Source organism: Panthera tigris, chromosome C2, assembly GCF_018350195.1.
Source record: "Panthera tigris isolate Pti1 chromosome C2, P.tigris_Pti1_mat1.1, whole genome shotgun sequence".
Taxonomy (NCBI): Eukaryota; Metazoa; Chordata; class Mammalia; order Carnivora; family Felidae; genus Panthera; species Panthera tigris.
In genome coordinates, this window is record NC_056668.1 from 105212551 (window position 1) to 105229867 (window position 17317).

The 17317-nt window shown below is 37.0% G+C and overlaps 1 protein-coding gene across 1 annotated transcript in view; it reads left to right on the forward strand.

The window, feature by feature from the left end:
• RARRES1 (retinoic acid receptor responder 1) overlaps positions 1-17317 on the forward strand; it is a 69233-nt gene that overhangs the window by 36216 nt on the left and 15700 nt on the right. The window contains exon 5 of the mRNA XM_042998353.1: positions 1111-1247. Coding sequence (XP_042854287.1) covers positions 1111-1247 — 137 coding nt within the window. The remainder of the gene's footprint in view (positions 1-1110; positions 1248-17317) is intronic.

Genomic DNA, 17317 nt, shown 5'->3' on the forward strand with positions numbered 1-17317 from the left:
CACAGTACAGAGAAGAATTTACGCTAATGATTATTTTACCAAGAAGGATTAGTTTCCTAGTAAGTTTGTTCTTATTCCTTACATATTATACTATTATCGGGCTTATATTTAAGCTAAGAATATCTCCACCATTTTTCATGAAATGTTGGTCCATGAACAGTTATCTCATAAATTAATCACTTACTAAAATTTGAGTTCCTAAAAGTCACAAAAAGTAATGTGTTAATGTACTAACCCCACTTCAAGCAGTGTAGTTAAGTAGGTTTTTATAAGTGTTTGCTGAAATAAAAAGATTGCAATTCCAAAAACAATACCACAGAAAAAACCCTCTTGATTTCTGCATGTGTTCAAAATCACTGACAGAAATACTACCAATTCATTGATTAGCTTTAAAGCCAATGATCAGATAAAGATATTTGGAGATTGGCAAAGACCATCGCATTGACTGTAGACCCAGACAGAAGGTAATGTAGCAAAAATAATTGATAGACTTTTCCATCTAATTTAAAGATGCTTCTCGGGGCGCCTGGGTGGCGCAGTCGGTTAAGCGTCCGACTTCAGCCAGGTCACGATCTCGCGGTCTGTGAGTTCGAGCCCCGCGTCAGGCTCTGGGCTGATGGCTCGGAGCCTGGAGCCTGTTTCCGATTCTGTGTCTCCCTCTCTCTCTGCCCCTCCCCCGTTCATGCTCTGTCTCTCTCTGTCCCAAAAATAAATAAAAAACGTTGAAAAAAAAATTAAAAAAAAAAAAATAAAATAAAGATGCTTCTCAACTAACAAGACTTCAACTTTGAGTATCATTATAGCTCTTACTTTGCATTAATATCATACATTTGTACTAGTATACTATACTAGTGTACTAATATAGTACATTAATATAGTACAGCAAATAAGATTTTTATAGTAGCTTTACTCAGTAGGACAAATTGAAGCACATAAATCTTCATATGATGTAGAAACAGGTAAGAACAAGTCATGTGTCCAGCTCAAGGCCTTTCTGTAAGAGATGACGGATGTGACTTAAGGTTACGCCCCTATTTCAGTACTGAAACATTTGAAATTTTGTCCCCAAAATGTCATAACACAAGTGTGTTTTCGTTTTCTTTCTCTCAGATAGCCATGGACATATTGATCCCTCTCTGAGACCCATTTGGGATTTGGCTTTTCTTGGTGGCTCTTATGTGATGTGGGAAAAGACAACCCAGTTTTTACATTACTACATGGCACAGCTCAGCAGCGTTAACCAATGGGTAAGAAAAAAACTGAAAGTCATTTTTATGTCACAAGAGATACAACCAATGCAGTTTTCTAAAACTAAATTAATGTGAACTTCTAATTTTATGCCAACAGTTTCATTCATTCAGTAAATATTTCTGTGCCTGCAATGGGCCAGGTATAGTTTTAGAGACTGTGGACATAGCAGTGAAGAAAAAACACAGTGTAGCTGCCCTCATTGAAACTCTAGTGAAAGAAGACAAAGATGGTGAACTAATAAATAATTAATATGTATCAAAAGGTGGTAGTAATTGCTATAGAAAAAAAGTAAGGGAGAAGGGAATGCAAGGTGTTGTTAGAATTACTACTTATATTGTCTAAAATAAGGCCCCTCTAATTTGAGCAGGGTGGCAGTGGGGCAGAGGCCTGGGAGAAGTGAGTGAGCCAAGCCTCCACAAGGGAAGATTTTTTTCAGGCAGAGGGAACTGAAGCATCAATGTGGCTGATGGGTTGGAGAAATAGCAGTGAGGTTACTGTGGCTGGAACAGAGTCAGCAAGGGGAGGGTACTGGGAAATGAAATCAAATGAAGAGGACCAGCTCCTGTAAGGCTTCGCAGGCCAGTGGAAGGACCTTGTATTTTACTCTTCAGAGGTTTTTAGCCCAGGAGTGATATGATCTGACTTACAATACCATCATTGTGGCTGCTATGTTGACACCAGACCACACAGAGACAAGAGTGGAGTCAGGGAGACCAGCAAAGTATTGCAAAAATCTAGGCAAGGTCTGGGGGTGCCTTGGACCAGGTGGTAGCCATGGAGGTGGTGAAAAGTGTTTGGATTCTTTATATATTTTGAAGTTAGACCAACCCTATTTGTTGATGTGGGTATATCTGAGAATGAGAAAAGTCACGGAGAAAAAAGTCACGGAGAATGAGAAAAGTCTTACAACTTTGGCCTGAGTAACTGGAAGGACAGAGTCTTCATTTACTGACTGGGGAAGACTGCAGGAGGAACAGATCTGGGAAGAAATTAGCTTGATTTGGGGCATTCTAAATTCTACTAAACTACCACATGTGTAGTATTTAAAGCCACAAAAGTGGATGACATCACAGAGAATGTGTAGATAGAGAAAAGAAGGTCTGTATTGAGAGAGTCCTGCTACACTTGTGACTTTAGAGGTTGAAGATATAAGAAAAGAAGGTGTTTTAAGGATGAGGCTTGGCTGTATCCAGTGCTGCTGGAGAATTGTGTGTGAAGAGGCCTGAGACTGACCATTTGATTTAGGCTGTCAGAAGTCATTGGAGAGCTTGTCAAGAGCTATCTCACTGGCACATTGCAGGCAAAAGCCTGAGCGGAATATGTTGGGAGAGACTGGGAAAAGAGAAATAGACATTCCATCTCTTTCAAGGAATTTAGCTGTAAAGGGGAGTATAAGAAAGCAAGGGGCGGAGGAGCCAAGATGACAGAACAGCATGGAAGTTTTTTTGTGTGTCTCACATCCATGAAATACAGCCAGATCAACACTAAACCATCCTGCACACGAGGATCAACAGAAAACAAGGGGCTATAGCTACAGGATGGGTGAGCATAGGGTTGAAAGAGAGTTTGTTTTCTGTTGTATTTTTAGGCGGGGAGATTTAACAGCATATTTATGCGGTGCTGAGAAAAATCCAGTCGAGAGGGGCAAAGTAGGACTTACAGGAAAGCAAAGGAAGAATTGTTGGAGTTCCTATCTTTGAGTAGGCAAGAGAATAGGATCAATCTAGGAGCTGCTTTTAGATAGGAATGTGAGGAGTTCACCCGAAGGGAGGGCAGACAAGCAATGGCATAGTTGCTGATAGGGGGCTGGATATCCTGGCGGGAGCCCCTGGAAATTCTCACTGCTTCTGTGCTCTTAGTGAAAGAGACAAAGTCATCAGGTTGGAGAAGGATAAGAGCGGAGGTGTTGGAAGTGTGGGGGATGCATGGACCTGGCATTGTGCGCCACTGCAGGCCCCTTGAAGATCTGGGCTCGTGAATTTCAAGGAGGACCAGTCATGCCGAGCTGTCTGGGTGTGGGCATGGAGTAGGCCAGAGGTGGATGTAGCCCAATATGGGGTTCCTGTCAGGCAAGTGTGATGTAGACAGAGAGAGGGGCATTTGCACAGTAAACAAAGTCAACTACTCCAAGAGAGGCAAGCTCAGATAACCTTAAGTACAAATTTCTAAAATCCATTTTCTTCATGGATGCATGAAGCCATAGATTCACCTATGGATGGATCGTCAGTGAATATCTTCTGAGCACAAAGATTTGCCCATCATCGAATAAGCATTTTTTAAAAAAAATTTTTTATTTCAGTAGAGTTGATACTCAATATTATATTAGTTTCAGATGCACAACATAGTGATTGGACAATTCTACACATTAGCTAATGCTTACCACAAAAACTGTTGTTAGCACATCTATAACCATTCAACGTTATATACAGTATTATTGACTGTACCCCATGTGCTGTACTTTTCATCTCCACAATTTATTTATGACGAGAAGTTTATACCTCTTAATCCCCTTCACCTAATTCACACATTTGCCCATTCCCCACCTCTGAAAACCACCAGTTCTCTGGATTTCTGAGTCTGTTTTCTTTGTTTTGTTTTTCTACATTCAAATATAAGTGTATGTGTCTTTCTCTGCCTTACTTATTTTATTTACTTTTATTTACTATAGTACCCTTTAGGTCCATCCATGTTGTTGCAAATGGCAAGATCTTCTTCTTTTTTATAGCTCAGTAATATTCCATTCCATTCCATACCACACCACATCTTTCTTATATATTCATCTATTGATGGACACTTAGATTGCTTCCATATGTTAGTTAATTGCTGCAGTGAACAAAAGGTGTGTATATCTTCTCCTCTTAGTATTTTCATTTTCTTTGGGTAAATACCAAATAGTAGACTTATTGGATTATGTGGTATTTCTATTTTGAATTTTTTGAAGAGCCTCCATACTGTTTTCCATAGTGGTTGCACCAATTCACATTCACACCAGCAGTGTGTGAGGGTTCTCTTTTCTCCACCTCTTCGCCGACACTTGTTTATTTCCTGTCTTTTTATTTTAGCCATTTTGACAGGTATAAGGTGATATTTCATTGTTGTTTCGATTTGCATTTCCCTGATAATGAGTGATGTTGAGTATCTTTTCATGTGTCTGTTTGCCACCTATATATTTTCTTTGGAGAAATGTCCATTCAGGCCTCTGCCCAATTTTAATCAGATTGAATTTTTTTGTGTGTTGAGTTGAAAGAGTCCTTTATATATTTTGGATATTTATTCCTTATCTGAGAAATCACTTTTAAATATCTTCTCCCATTCAGTAGGTTGCCTTTTTGTCTTGTTGATGTTTTTCTTTGCTGTGTAAAATCTTTTTATATTGGCGTAGTCCCAAAAGTTTATTTTTGCTTTTGTTTCCCTTGCCTCAGGAGATCTATTCATAAATATGTTGCTAAAAGCAGTGTCTAAAACATATTGCCTGTGCTTTCTTTTAGGAGTTTTATGGTTTCGGGTGTCACATTTAGGTCTTCAGTCCATTTTGAGTTTATTTTTGTGTGTGGTGTAAGAAAGTGGTCCAGTTTCCTTCTTGTATGTAGCTGTCCAGCTTTCATTTGTTGAAGGAACTGCCTTTCCTCATTGTAAAGTTTTGACTTTGTCATAGATTAATTGACCATTTAGGTGTGGGTTTATTTCTGGGTTCTCTGTTCTGTTCCAATGATCTATGTGCCTATTTCTGTGCAAGTACCATGCTGTTTTGATTACTGTGGCTTTATAGTTTATCTTGAAACCTGGAATTGTGATACTTCTAGTTTTGTTTTTCTTTGTCAAAATTGCTTTGGCTATTTGTGGTTCCATACAAATTTAGGGTTGTTTGTTCTAGTTTTGTGAAAAATACTATTGGTATTTTGATAGAGATTACATTAAATCTGTAGATTGCTTTGGGCAGTATGAACATTTTAACAATATTAATTCTTCCAGTTCCTAAACATGATATACCTTTCCATTTGTTTGTGTTGTCTTCAGTTTCTTTCATCAGTATCTTATAGATTTCAGAGTTTAAGTATTTCACCTCCTTGGTGAAATCTATTCCTAGGTATTTTATTCTTTTTGGCATAATTGTCAGTGGGATTGTTTTCTTAACTTCTCATTCTGCTACTTCATTATAAGTGTATAGAAATGCAGCAGATTTCTGTAATTAGTTTTGTATCCTGCAAATTTACTGAATTCACTTACTTTGATCATTTTTTGGTAAAATCTTAATGGTTTTCTACATACAGTATCATGTCATCTGCTAATAGTGAAAGTTTTACTTCTTCCTTATCAATTTGGATGATTTTATTTCCTGTCTAATTGACGCAAGTAGGACTTCAGTACTATGTTAAATAAAAGTGGTAAGAGTGGACATCCTTTTCTACTTCTTGATCTTAAAGACAATCTTTCAGTTTTTTACCATTGAGTATGATGTTAGCTGTGGGCTTTTCATATGTTGAGGGATGTTTCCTACTTTGTTGAGAGTTTTTAATCATGAATGGATGTTATATTTTGTCAGATGTTTTTCCTACATCTATAGAGATGATCATATGGTTTTTATCCTTTCCCTTGTATCATGTTGATGTGATGTATCGTGTTGCTTGATTTGCGAATTTTGAACCACTGTTGCATACCTGGAATGAATCCCACTCAATTGTTGAATGATCTTTTTAATGTATTGTTGATATCAGTTTGCTAATAATGTTAAGTATTTTTGCATCTATATTCACTAGAAATATTGGCCTGTTAGTTTTCTTTGTAGTGTCTTTATGTGGTTTTGGTATCAGGGTAATGCCAGCCTGGTTCTGACTTTTGTTGGGAGTTTTTATTATTACTGATTGAATTTTATTACTAGTAATTGGTCTGTTCAGATTTTCTATTTCTTCCTGGTTCAGTTTTGGAGAATTGTATTTCTAGAAATTTATCCATTTCTTCTAGGTTGTCTAATTTTTGGCACACACTTTTTCATAATATTCTCTTCTAATCCTTTGTATTTTTGTAGTGTCATTAGTTATTCTGCTTCATTTCTGATTTTATTTGAGATCAATATTTTTTTTATTGATGATTCTGGCTAAAGAGTTATAAATTTTGCTTATTTTTTCAAAGAAGCAGCCCTTGGCTTCATTGATCTTTTCTGGTTTTTGTTTTTTTGTGTTTTTTTAGTCTCTATTTCGTTTCTTTCTGCTCTAATATTTCTTTCTTTCTTCTATTAGCTTTGGCTTTGTTTGTTCTTCTTTTTTTAGTTCCTGTAGGTATAAGCTTGTTGTTTGAGATTTGTATTTCTTTTTATCATTGGTTCCTTTAAAAAGCTATTTTCCATATGAAGTTCCTCTTTTTTTTTTCATCATTGGTTTTGATGTCTGTTATTTTATTATCAGTATTAAATTGATTAATAAAATTTAACAAAACTTTTTAAAGAATATGTGACATTCCTTTTGTACATTTTGTTAGTTCCTTTATGCCATTCGATAACACTAAACAAACTTGACTTTATTAACCCCCAAAATAAATCCCTTCTTTCAGGAAAAGTTATTCAAGAGATACCAATTGGGGGCACCTGTGTGACTTAGTCAGTTAAGCATCCATCTCTTGATTTTGGCTCAGGTCATGATCTCACGGTTTGTGAGTTCAAGCCCCGCATCAAGCTCTGTGCTGTCAGCTGCTTGGGATTCTCTCTTTCTTCTCTCTCTCTCTCCTCCTCCCCCACCTCTCTCTGTGTCTCTCTCTGTCTCTCTCTCTCTCAAAATAAATAAATAAACGTAAATTCAATTGGTATCTCTCTTTTTTTTTTAATCTCAGATGTTTGTTTATGCAGGCATTCTTTGTAGTCCGCTTACTTTGAAATATCTTTGTGTGTTTTAAATAATAATTCCAGTATAGCTGGGGCATCTGGGTGGCTCAGTTGGTTAAGTGTCCAACTTTGGCTCAGGTCATGATCTCATAGTCCATGAGTTCAAGCCCTGCATAGGGCTGTGTGCTGACAGCTCAGAGCCTGGAGCCTGCTTCGGGTTCTGTGTCTCCATCTCTCTCTGCCCCTCCCCCACTCATGCTCTCTCTTTCTCTCTCTCTCAAAAATACACATTAAAAAAATAAATAATAAATAAATTATAATTCCAGTATAGTTAACAGTATTATATTAGTTTCAGGTGTACAATATAGTGATTCAACATTTCTGTACGTTACCTCATCATGATAAGTACATGCTTGAATCCCCATCACCTATTTCACCCATCCTCCCACCCTCCTCCCCTCTGGTAATCATCTGTTTGTTTTCTATAGTTAAGAGTCTTTTTATTTTTGGTCTCTTTTGTTCTTTATTCATTTGTTTTCTTAAACTATACAAATGAGTGAAATCATATGATATTTGTCTTTCTCTGACTGACTTATTTCACTTAGCATTATACTCTCTAGCTCCATCCATGTTGTTGCAAATGGCAAGATTTCATTGCTATTATTCAACTATATGTATATATACCACATTTTTTTATCCATTTATCTATCAGTGGACACTTGGGCTGCTTCCATAGTTTGGCTATTGTAAATAATGTTGCAGTAAACATAGGAGTGTATATATCTTTTCAAATTAGTGTTTTTATATTTTTGGGTAAATACCCAGTAGTGGAATTACAAGATCATATAGTATTTCTATTTTTAATTTTTTTAAGGAACCTCCATACTGTTTTCCACAGTGGCTGACCTGTATGTCTTTCTTTCTCTCTTTTTTTTTTTTTTTTTTTTAGAGAGAGAGCATGAGCAGGGGAGAGGGGCAGGAGAGAGAGAGAGAGAGAGAGAGAGAGAGCGAGCCAGCAGGCAGGCTCTGCGCTCAGGGCAGAACCTGAAACAGGGCTCCATCCCATGACCCTGGGACCATGAACTGAGCCAAAATCAAGAGTTGGATGCTCCACTGACTGAGCCACCCAGGCACACACCCTGTGTGTCTTTTCTATAGAAATGTCTGCTCATGTTTTCTGCCCATTTTTAATTGGATTATTCAGTTTTTTGTGTGTGTGTTGAGTGGTATCAGTCCTTTTTATTTTTGGATACTAGCCCTTTATCCGACATGTCATTGGCAAATATCTTCTCCCATTCCATAGGTTGCCTTTTAGTTTTGTTGATTGTTTCCTTCATTGTGCAGAAGCTTTTTATTTTGATGTAGTCCCAATAGTTTATTTTTGCTTTTTTTTTTTTTTTAAATTAAAAACATTTAGAAGAGAGACAAGCTTGACGCGGGGCTCAAACTCACAGACCGTGAGATCATGACCTGATCCTGTTGGATGTTCAACTGACTGAGCCACCCAGGCACCTCTATTTTTGTTTTTGTTTCCCTTGCCTCAGGAGTCATATCTAGACAAATACTGCTATGGCCAATATCAAAGAATTTACTGCCTGTGTTCTCTTCTAAGATTTTTATGTTTTCAGGTCTCACATTTAGGTCTTTAATCTGTTTTTAGTTTACTTTTGTGTATAGTGTGAGAAAGTGGTCCTGATTCTTTCTTAAATATAGCTGTCCAGTTTTCTTACCACATTTGTTGAAGAAACTGACTTTTTCCCATTGTATATTCTTGCCTCCTTTGTTGAAGGTTAATTGACCATATAATTGTGGGTTTATTTCTGGGCTTTCTATTCTGTTCCATTGTCTGTTTTTGTGCCAGTACCATACTGCTTTGATGACTACAGCTTTGTAATATATCTTGATACCTGGGATTGTGATACCTCCAGTTTTGTTCTTCTTTTTCAAGATTGCTTTGGCTATTCAGGGTCTTTTGTTGTTGTTTTTCCATACAAATTTTAGGATTATTTGTTCTAGTTTTATGAAAAAAGCTGTTGGTATTTTGATAGGGATTGCAATAAATGTATAGATAGCTTTGGGTGGTATAGAAATTTTCACAATATTGTTCCTTCCAATTCATGAGCACGGACTGTCTTTACTTTTTTATCTGTAGTCTTCGATTTCATTAATCAATTCTTTATAGTTTTCAGAGAATAGGAACTTTACCTCCTTGATTAAGTTTATTCTTAGGTATTTTATACTTTTTGGTGCAATTGTAAATGGAATTGTTTTCTTAATTTCTCTTTCTGCTGCTTCGTTATTAGTGTATAAAAAGGTAACAGATTTCTGTGCATTGATTTTTGTACCCTACGATCTTACTGAATTCATTTATCAATTCTAGTAGGGTTTTTTGGTGGAGTCTTGAGGATTTTCTATATGTAGTATCATGTCATTTATAAATAGTGAAAGTTTGGAGTGGCTGGGTGGCTCAGTCAGTTGAGCATCTAACTCTTGATTTCAGCTCAGGTCATGATCCCAGGTTCGTGGGATCAAACCCCATGGTGGGCTTTGTGCTGAGCATGGAGTTTAACATTCTCTATTTCTCTCCCTCTGCCTTTCTCCTCAACTCATGCTCTTTCTCTAAAATTAAAAAAAAAAAAAAAAAACCAACTACAAATAGTGAAAGTTTTACTTCTTCCTTACCAGTTTGGATGCCTTTTATTTCTTTTTCTTATCTGGCTGTTGTGTACACCCTCCAGTACTGTGTTGAATAAAAGTGGGAAGAGTGGACATCCTTGTCTTATTACTGATCTTAGGGGAAAAGCTCTGTATTTAATCACTGAGTATGATGTTTGCTGTGGGTTTTTCATACATGGCCTTTATTGTCTTGAGGTATGTTCCCTCTAACCCTATTTTAGTGAGGCTTTTTATCATGAATGTATGTTGTGCTTTGTCAAATGCTTTTTCTGCATCTATTGAAATGATCATATGGTTTTTATCCTTTCTCTTTTGATGGGATGAATCACCGTAATTGATTTGCAAATATTGAACTACCCTTGCAACCCGGGAATAAATCCCACTTGATTGTGATGGATGCTTTTTTAAATGTATTGTTGGATTCAGTTCCATAATTTTTGTTGAGGATATTTGCATCTTTGTTCATCAGAGATATTCACCTGTAGTTCTTTCTTTTTAGTGTCTTTATCTGGTGTTGGTATTGGGGTAATGCTCATTAAATGAATTTGTAAGCTTTCTTTCTTGGTAATATTTTGTTGAGGGAGTTTGTGTCTATGTTCATCAGAGATACTGGCCTCTAGTTCTTTCTTTGTAGCATCTTTATCTGGTTTTGGTATCAAGGTAATGCTCATAAAATGAATTTGGAAGCTTTCTTTCCTCTCCTGTTTTTTGAAATAGCTTTGAGAAGAATATGTATAAACTCTTTTTTTAAATGTTTAGTAGAATTCACCTGTGAAGGCTTCTGGTCCTAGACTTATGTTTGTTGGAAGTTTTTTGATTACTGATTCAATGTTATTGCTAGTGATCAGTTTGTTCAAATTTTCTATTTTCTTCCTAATTCAGTTTTGGGAAGTTACGTGTTTCTAGGAATTTATCTATTTCTTTTAGGTTGACCAGTTTGTTGGCATATAATGTTTCATAATATTATAATCTTTTATATTTCTGTGGTGTCAGTTGTTATTCCTCCTCTTTTAATTCTCATTCTTTTTGAGTCTTCTTTCTCACTCTTTATTTTAATGAGTCTGACTAAAGATTTATCAATTTTGTTGATTTTTTTCAAAGAACCAGCTCCTGGTTTCATTGATGTATTGTTTTTTGTAGTGTCTATTTTGTTTATTTCTGCTCTAATCTTTATTATTTCCTTCCTTATACTGGCTTGAGTTTTGTTTTTTTCCTCACTCCTTTAGGTGTAAGGTTAGGTTGTTTGAGATTTTTATTGCGTCTTGAGGTAGGCCTGTATAGCTATCAACTTCTCCCTTAGAACAGCTTTTGCTGCATCCCAAAGATATTGGACTGTTGTATTTTTATTTGTCTTCGTGTATTTTTTATTTCCTCTTTGATTTCTTGGTTGATCCATTCATTGTTTAGTAGCATATTTAACCTTCATGTGTATGTGGTCTTTCCAGATTTTTTCTTCTGGTTGCTTTCTAGTTTCATAGCATTGTGGTAAGAAAAGATGCATGGTATGACTTTGATCTTTTTGAATTTGTTGAGACTGATTTTGTAGCCTAAAATGTGATCTATTTTGGATAATGTTTCATGTGTACATGAAAAGAATGCGTATTCTGCTGTTTTGGGATGGAATACTCTGAATGTATATGTTAGATCCATCTGGTCCGATGTTTCATTCAAAGCCACTGTTTCTTTGTTGATTATCTGTTTGGATGGTCTATCCATTTATGTAAGTTAGGTGTTAAAGTACCTTACTCTTACTGCATTACTAGCAGTTACTTATTTTATGTTTGTTATTAGCTGGTTTATATATGTTTGGTGCATAAATATTTACAATTTTTATAACTTCCTATTGGATTGTTCCCTTTATGATTGATTGCATACTGTCCTTCTTTGTCTCGTTAAAGTCTTTGTTTTCAAAAGTATTTTGTCTGATATAAGTATTGCTATCCTTTATTTTTCTCTCAATATGCATGATAAATGCTTTTTCTATATCTTCACCTTCAGTCTGCATGTGTCTAGGACTGAAATGAGTCCCTTGTGGGCAGCATAGAGATGGGTCTTGCTTTTTTATTCATTCCATCACCCTTTGTCTTTTTTTTTTTTCTTTAGGTTTATTTATTTATTTTGAGAGAGAAAGAGAACAGGGGAGGGGCAGAGAGAGAGAGGGAGAGAGAATCCCAAGCAGGCTCCGCACCAGCAGCATATTTTTTGTTGAGAGGTTTCTCTGAGGCCGCCACAGGCACACTGATGGATGGGACCAGTAGTCAGACCAGGTGTCTTCAGTCTGCTTCTCTGTCACAGCTGCAGGCATACCCAACATGGCAAGACTTGATCCATGGGCAGCTAGCAAAGAGGACTAGCTGCAGGAACTGTAGGCTTTCCAGTGTGTGGGGTTGTCTCCCCACCTCTCCAAGGGCAGGAGTCACTTTGGAGTGGTGGTACCCGTCCCAGCTGAGAGTTGCTTGCAGGGTGTGGTAGGGCAGGATCTGCTTTGGAGGGACACCTGCTGCTGCTGGTGAGTTGCTTGGGGCAGGACCTATCATGTTAGCAAGATAGATGGAGAGTATTAGCACTGGCTCCTGCAAGTGTCCTACTATCTAGCCTGGGGGAGGGGAAGAGAAATGGCAGTACCAGCACTTTTGTTCCTGGAAAAATCTCCTGAAGATCCCTATTCCTCCAGGGCATGTTCTTAGATTAGTAAATACATGTTTTTCATGTAGCCCCAGGTACTTTTCAAACTGAAGATTATATATTGTGTTTCAGGCCAACCATATTACTGTATTTCTACCTTTATGTCTTAATATTTGTGAGTTTCTACCTTTATATCTGTTAATGTTTGTTGAATGTATTTAGGTGCTCCTATATTGGTTGCATAGGTATTTATAATTGTTACCTCGTCTTGTAGGATTTGTCCCTTTATCTTTATGTAGTATCCTTCTTTGTCTCTTGCTATATAGTCTTTGTTTTAAAGTGTATTTTTGTCTGATGAAAGTATTGCTACCGTGGCTTTTTTGTTGCTTCCATTTGCATGGAAGGAATATCTTTTTTTTTGATCATCCCTGAATGATGGGAGTATTTTTTCCAGTATGCTTGTGTCTTTAGGTCTGAAGTGAGTCTCTTGTAGGTAGCACAGAGATGGGTTTTTTTTTAATCTGGATTTAAAAATACCTTTTTATTGGGGCAATTAGGCCATTTACATCTAAAGTTATTAATTGGTATGTTCTTAGTGCAGTTTTGTTCATTGTTATGGTTGTTTTGTATTTCTTCTCTATTCCTCTTGTTCTCTTTGTGATGACTTTAAAAAAAAATTTTTTTTAATGTTTATTTTTTGAGAGAGATAGGATGTGAGCAGGGGAGGGGCAGAGAGGGAGACACAGAATCTGAAGCAGGCTCCAGGCTCTGAGCTGTCAGCATAGAGCCCAAGGCGGGGCTGGAACCCATGGACCCTGAGACCATGACCTGAGCTGAAATCGGATGCTTAACTGACTGAGCCACCCAGATGCCCCTGTGATGACTTTCTTTAGTGTTATGCTTGGATTCCTTTCTCTTTTTTTTTTTGCTATCTAGTACAGGTTTTTCACATATGTTTACTATGTGATTCATATATAATCTAAATATATAGTAGTCTCTATTAATTGATGGTCTTGACGAAGTTTTGAGGTGATAGGGGCAATCCGGAGCTGACTGCCAAGAAAGAATTCTTGAAGACGTCTTTGGTGCAAAACAGTGATTTTATTAAAGGACAGAGACAGGACCTCTGGGCAGGAAGAGCTGTACTGTGAGGGACAATCTGTTTTATGGAGTCCGGATCAAGAGGGAGTTTCCAAAGAGACTTTCACTTGCTAAAGATTTACTGGAGGTCTAGCTATTGTTAAGCTAAAGTTGTTTTCCCCTCCAGCAAGACATTAACATTAAGACAGTAGGGAGTTCCTGGACTTTAAGCTATGATGATACTGCCTTTTTCTTGTAAACTGGTAAAGACTGTTAGCAGTTTGACTTTTTTTTTTTTTTTTTTTTTTTTGTCCTTTCCCATTTTTGGGTAGCTGGGAGTGTCCAAGGAATATCACACATATACCATCTGTGGGGGTGGGGTGTGTGCTAAGCTTATGCTTTGTTCTCAGCCTACCTCCTGCTCCCTCATCAGTCACTCAAGTTCACACACATTCTAAAAGCACTATAGTCTTATTCCCCCACTTTATGTATATATTGCCATAATTTACATCTTTCTATTTTACGAGTCCCTAAACTAATTTTTTTGATATAATTGATTTTATTACTTTTGTCTTTTAACCTTTGTACTAGTGTTACCTGTGATTGGTCTACAAACTTTATTGTAAGTTTCCTTTTGCTCATGAATATTTTCCTTTCACGTTTTTCTTCTACTTAGTACCTTTTTTTTTTTTTTTTTTCCATTTAAGGTCAGCTTAGCAGTGGTAAACTCCTTTAACTTTTGTTTGGGAAACTGTTTATTTCTCCTTTTATTCTGAATGATGACCTTGTCAGATATAGTATTCTTGGTTGTAGGGTTTTTTTTTCCAGGATTTTGAATGACCCACTTCTGGCCTGCACATTTTCTGCTGAAGTATCAGCTGATAACTATGGGATTTCCTTTGGACATAACTAGTCCCTTTTCTCCTGCTGCTTTTAAGATTCTCTTTATCTTTAATCTTTGACATTTTAATTATTTGTTTTGGTGTACCTCCTTGTGTTCATCTTGTTTGGGTCTTTCTGTACTTCCTGGAACTGGATGTCTGTTTTCTTCCCCAGATCAGCCAAATTTTCACCTGTTTTTTCTTCCCATAAGTTTTCTGCCCCTTTCTCTCTTCTTTTTCTGGAATCCCTATAATGCTAATGTTAGTATACTTGATGTTGTCTCAGAGATCCCTTAATCTGTCCTGATTTTATTTTCATTCTTTTTTTTTCTTTTGCTGTTTTGCTTGGTTGCTTTCCATTTCCGTGTCTTCCAGATCACTGACCCATTCTTCTGCATCTGCCAATCTGATGTTGATTCTCCCCAGTGTGTTTTTTACTTCAGTTATTGTATTCTTCAAGTATGATTAGTTCTATTTTTATATTTTCTATTTGTTGAAGATCTCACTAAGTTCATCCACTCTTCTCTACAGTCTGGAGAGAACTGTCTTTGAACTCTTTATCTGTGGCTTTTTTTTTTTTTTTTCCTGTGGCTCAGGGCAGATGAATTTGTTCCCAGTCCATCAGTATTATCCCTTCTCACTGCACTTTGCAGCCTTGGGGCTGGGGTTCCCAAGGTTACCGTGTCTCCTGCCATTTTCTCTGTGGTCCCTTTATCTTTTGTTGTATATAAGTTGTTCAGTCACCCCTCAAGCTCCTTAAGAGGAATTGTTCTCTATATGGGTGTTGACTCCGTGTATCCATGGAGGAGGTGAGTTCAGTGTCTTCCCACATTGCCATACTGGACCCTCACACAAGGTCAAGTAAGCATTATTAACGATGGTAAGTTTGGTGTGTTGTTCAAGGGCCACTTGTAAAACAGACAATGAGAAATACAATTTTTTATTAATTATTAAAATTGGGTCAATATATAACAAAATCCTGGCGCCAGGCAGATGGTTGTTAATGGCAGACATGAGGCCATGAGGCACCTCATCTGTTTATCTTAGCTAGCCTAGGGGATAAGACAGAGCATGCTACCTCAGGGTCAGCAAGGCACCTTTCTTTTGCTAATTAGCTCTGCTCTGGGCAGCTTCACCCTTCAGCAGTCTATAGCCCTATTTACCTGTTTACCTAATTTGGTTCTTCCTTCCTGTGAAAGCAGCTTTCTGCTGTAGTACTAAATTGGGGAGTGGGGGGCGGGGGGATATCTGCCCTGAATACCTAATCTTATTTACCTCATATACCTTTGTATTGGGGCCTTTGCCCCTCCCTCTCTATACTTATTTACCTAATGTGGTTTACCCAAACTTGGGTGTGAGCATCCTATGGCTTTGTAATTCTTTATGCCTTATTAACCCATCAATGCAGGCTCAGGGAATTCCTAAGCTTATTCCTCACAATGGTTATATATACAAGAGACTTTTACCTTAACTGGAAGTTTAGGGGAAACTTTTTGGTTTACAGTGTAGAAAATTATGCCAAGATAATTTAGAACAAATTTTAATGAATGTGAGACAAAAACACAATAATACAGCAATATAGACACAACAGAGGGAAAAAATGAATTTTTTCCAAACACTATTTTATTGAAGTGATTTATTTACTTATTCAAGTATAGTTGACGTACAGTGTTCATTAGTTTCAGGTAAACAATATAATGATTCAACAGGGCTATACGTTACTGCTTGTCACTATAAGAATAGTAACCATTTGTCAAAATACAGAATTTAATATTGACTATATTGACTATGCTGTGACTTATTTATTTTACAACTGGAAGTTTGTACCTCTTAATGGTCTTCACCTATTTCCCTACTGCCCCCACCTCCCTCTCCTCTAGCAATGAGCAGTGTGTGTTCTCTGTATTTATGTATCTGTTTCATTATTTTTTACATTCCGTATATAAGTGAAATCATATGGTGTATGTGTCCTTCTCTGCCTGACTGAATTCATTTACAATAGTACTCTCTAGATTTATCCGTGTTATTACAAATGGCAATTTCATTCTTTTTTATGGCTGAGTAAAGTTCCCTGTTCTATTATCCATTCATCTATAGATGGATACGTAGGTTGTATCCATATCTTTGCTACTATAAATAATGCTGTAATTAACATAGGGGTGCATTTATCTATTCAAATTAATGTTTTCATATTGTTTGGGTAAATATCTAGGAGTGGAATTATTGAATCGTATGGTATTTCTATTTTAAATTTTTGAGGAACTTCCATACTGTTTTCACAGTGGTTGCACTAACTTACATTCCCACCAACAGTGCGTGATGGTTGCCTTTTCTCCACATCCTCACCAACATTTTGATACTAGTCATTCTGACAGGTGTGAGGTGGTATCTATCATTGTGGTTTTGATTTGAATTTCCCTGTTGATCAGTGATGTAGAGCATCTTTTCATGTGTCCATTGGCCATCTGTAGGTCTATTTGTGAAATGTCTATTCATGTCCTCTACCCGGTTTTAAAAAATGTTTGGGGGAGGGGGGGTGCTATCAGCACAGAACCCAACATGGGGCTTGAAGTCACAAACTGTGAGATCATGACCTGAGCTGAAATGAAAAGTCCAGCACTTAACAGACTGAGCCACCCAGATGCCCCTCTTCTGCCCATTTTTTTCATTGGAATGTTGGAGGTGTTTGTTTTGTTTTGTATTTTGTGGGGTTTTTTGGTGTTGAGTTGAATGAGTCCCCTTATTGGATAAATCATGTAGAAATATTCTCCCATTCAGTAGGTTGCCTTTTTGTTTTGTTAATTGTTATGTTTTCTTTTAGGAGTTTTATGGTTTCGGGTCTCACATTTTTGGGTCTTTAATCCATTTTGAATATATTTTTGTTTATGGTGTAGAAAAGCTCAAGTTTCATTCTTTTGCATGTAGCTATCTCATTTTCCCAGCTTCATTTTTTGAAAAGACTGTCTTTTTCCCATTGTATATTCTTGCT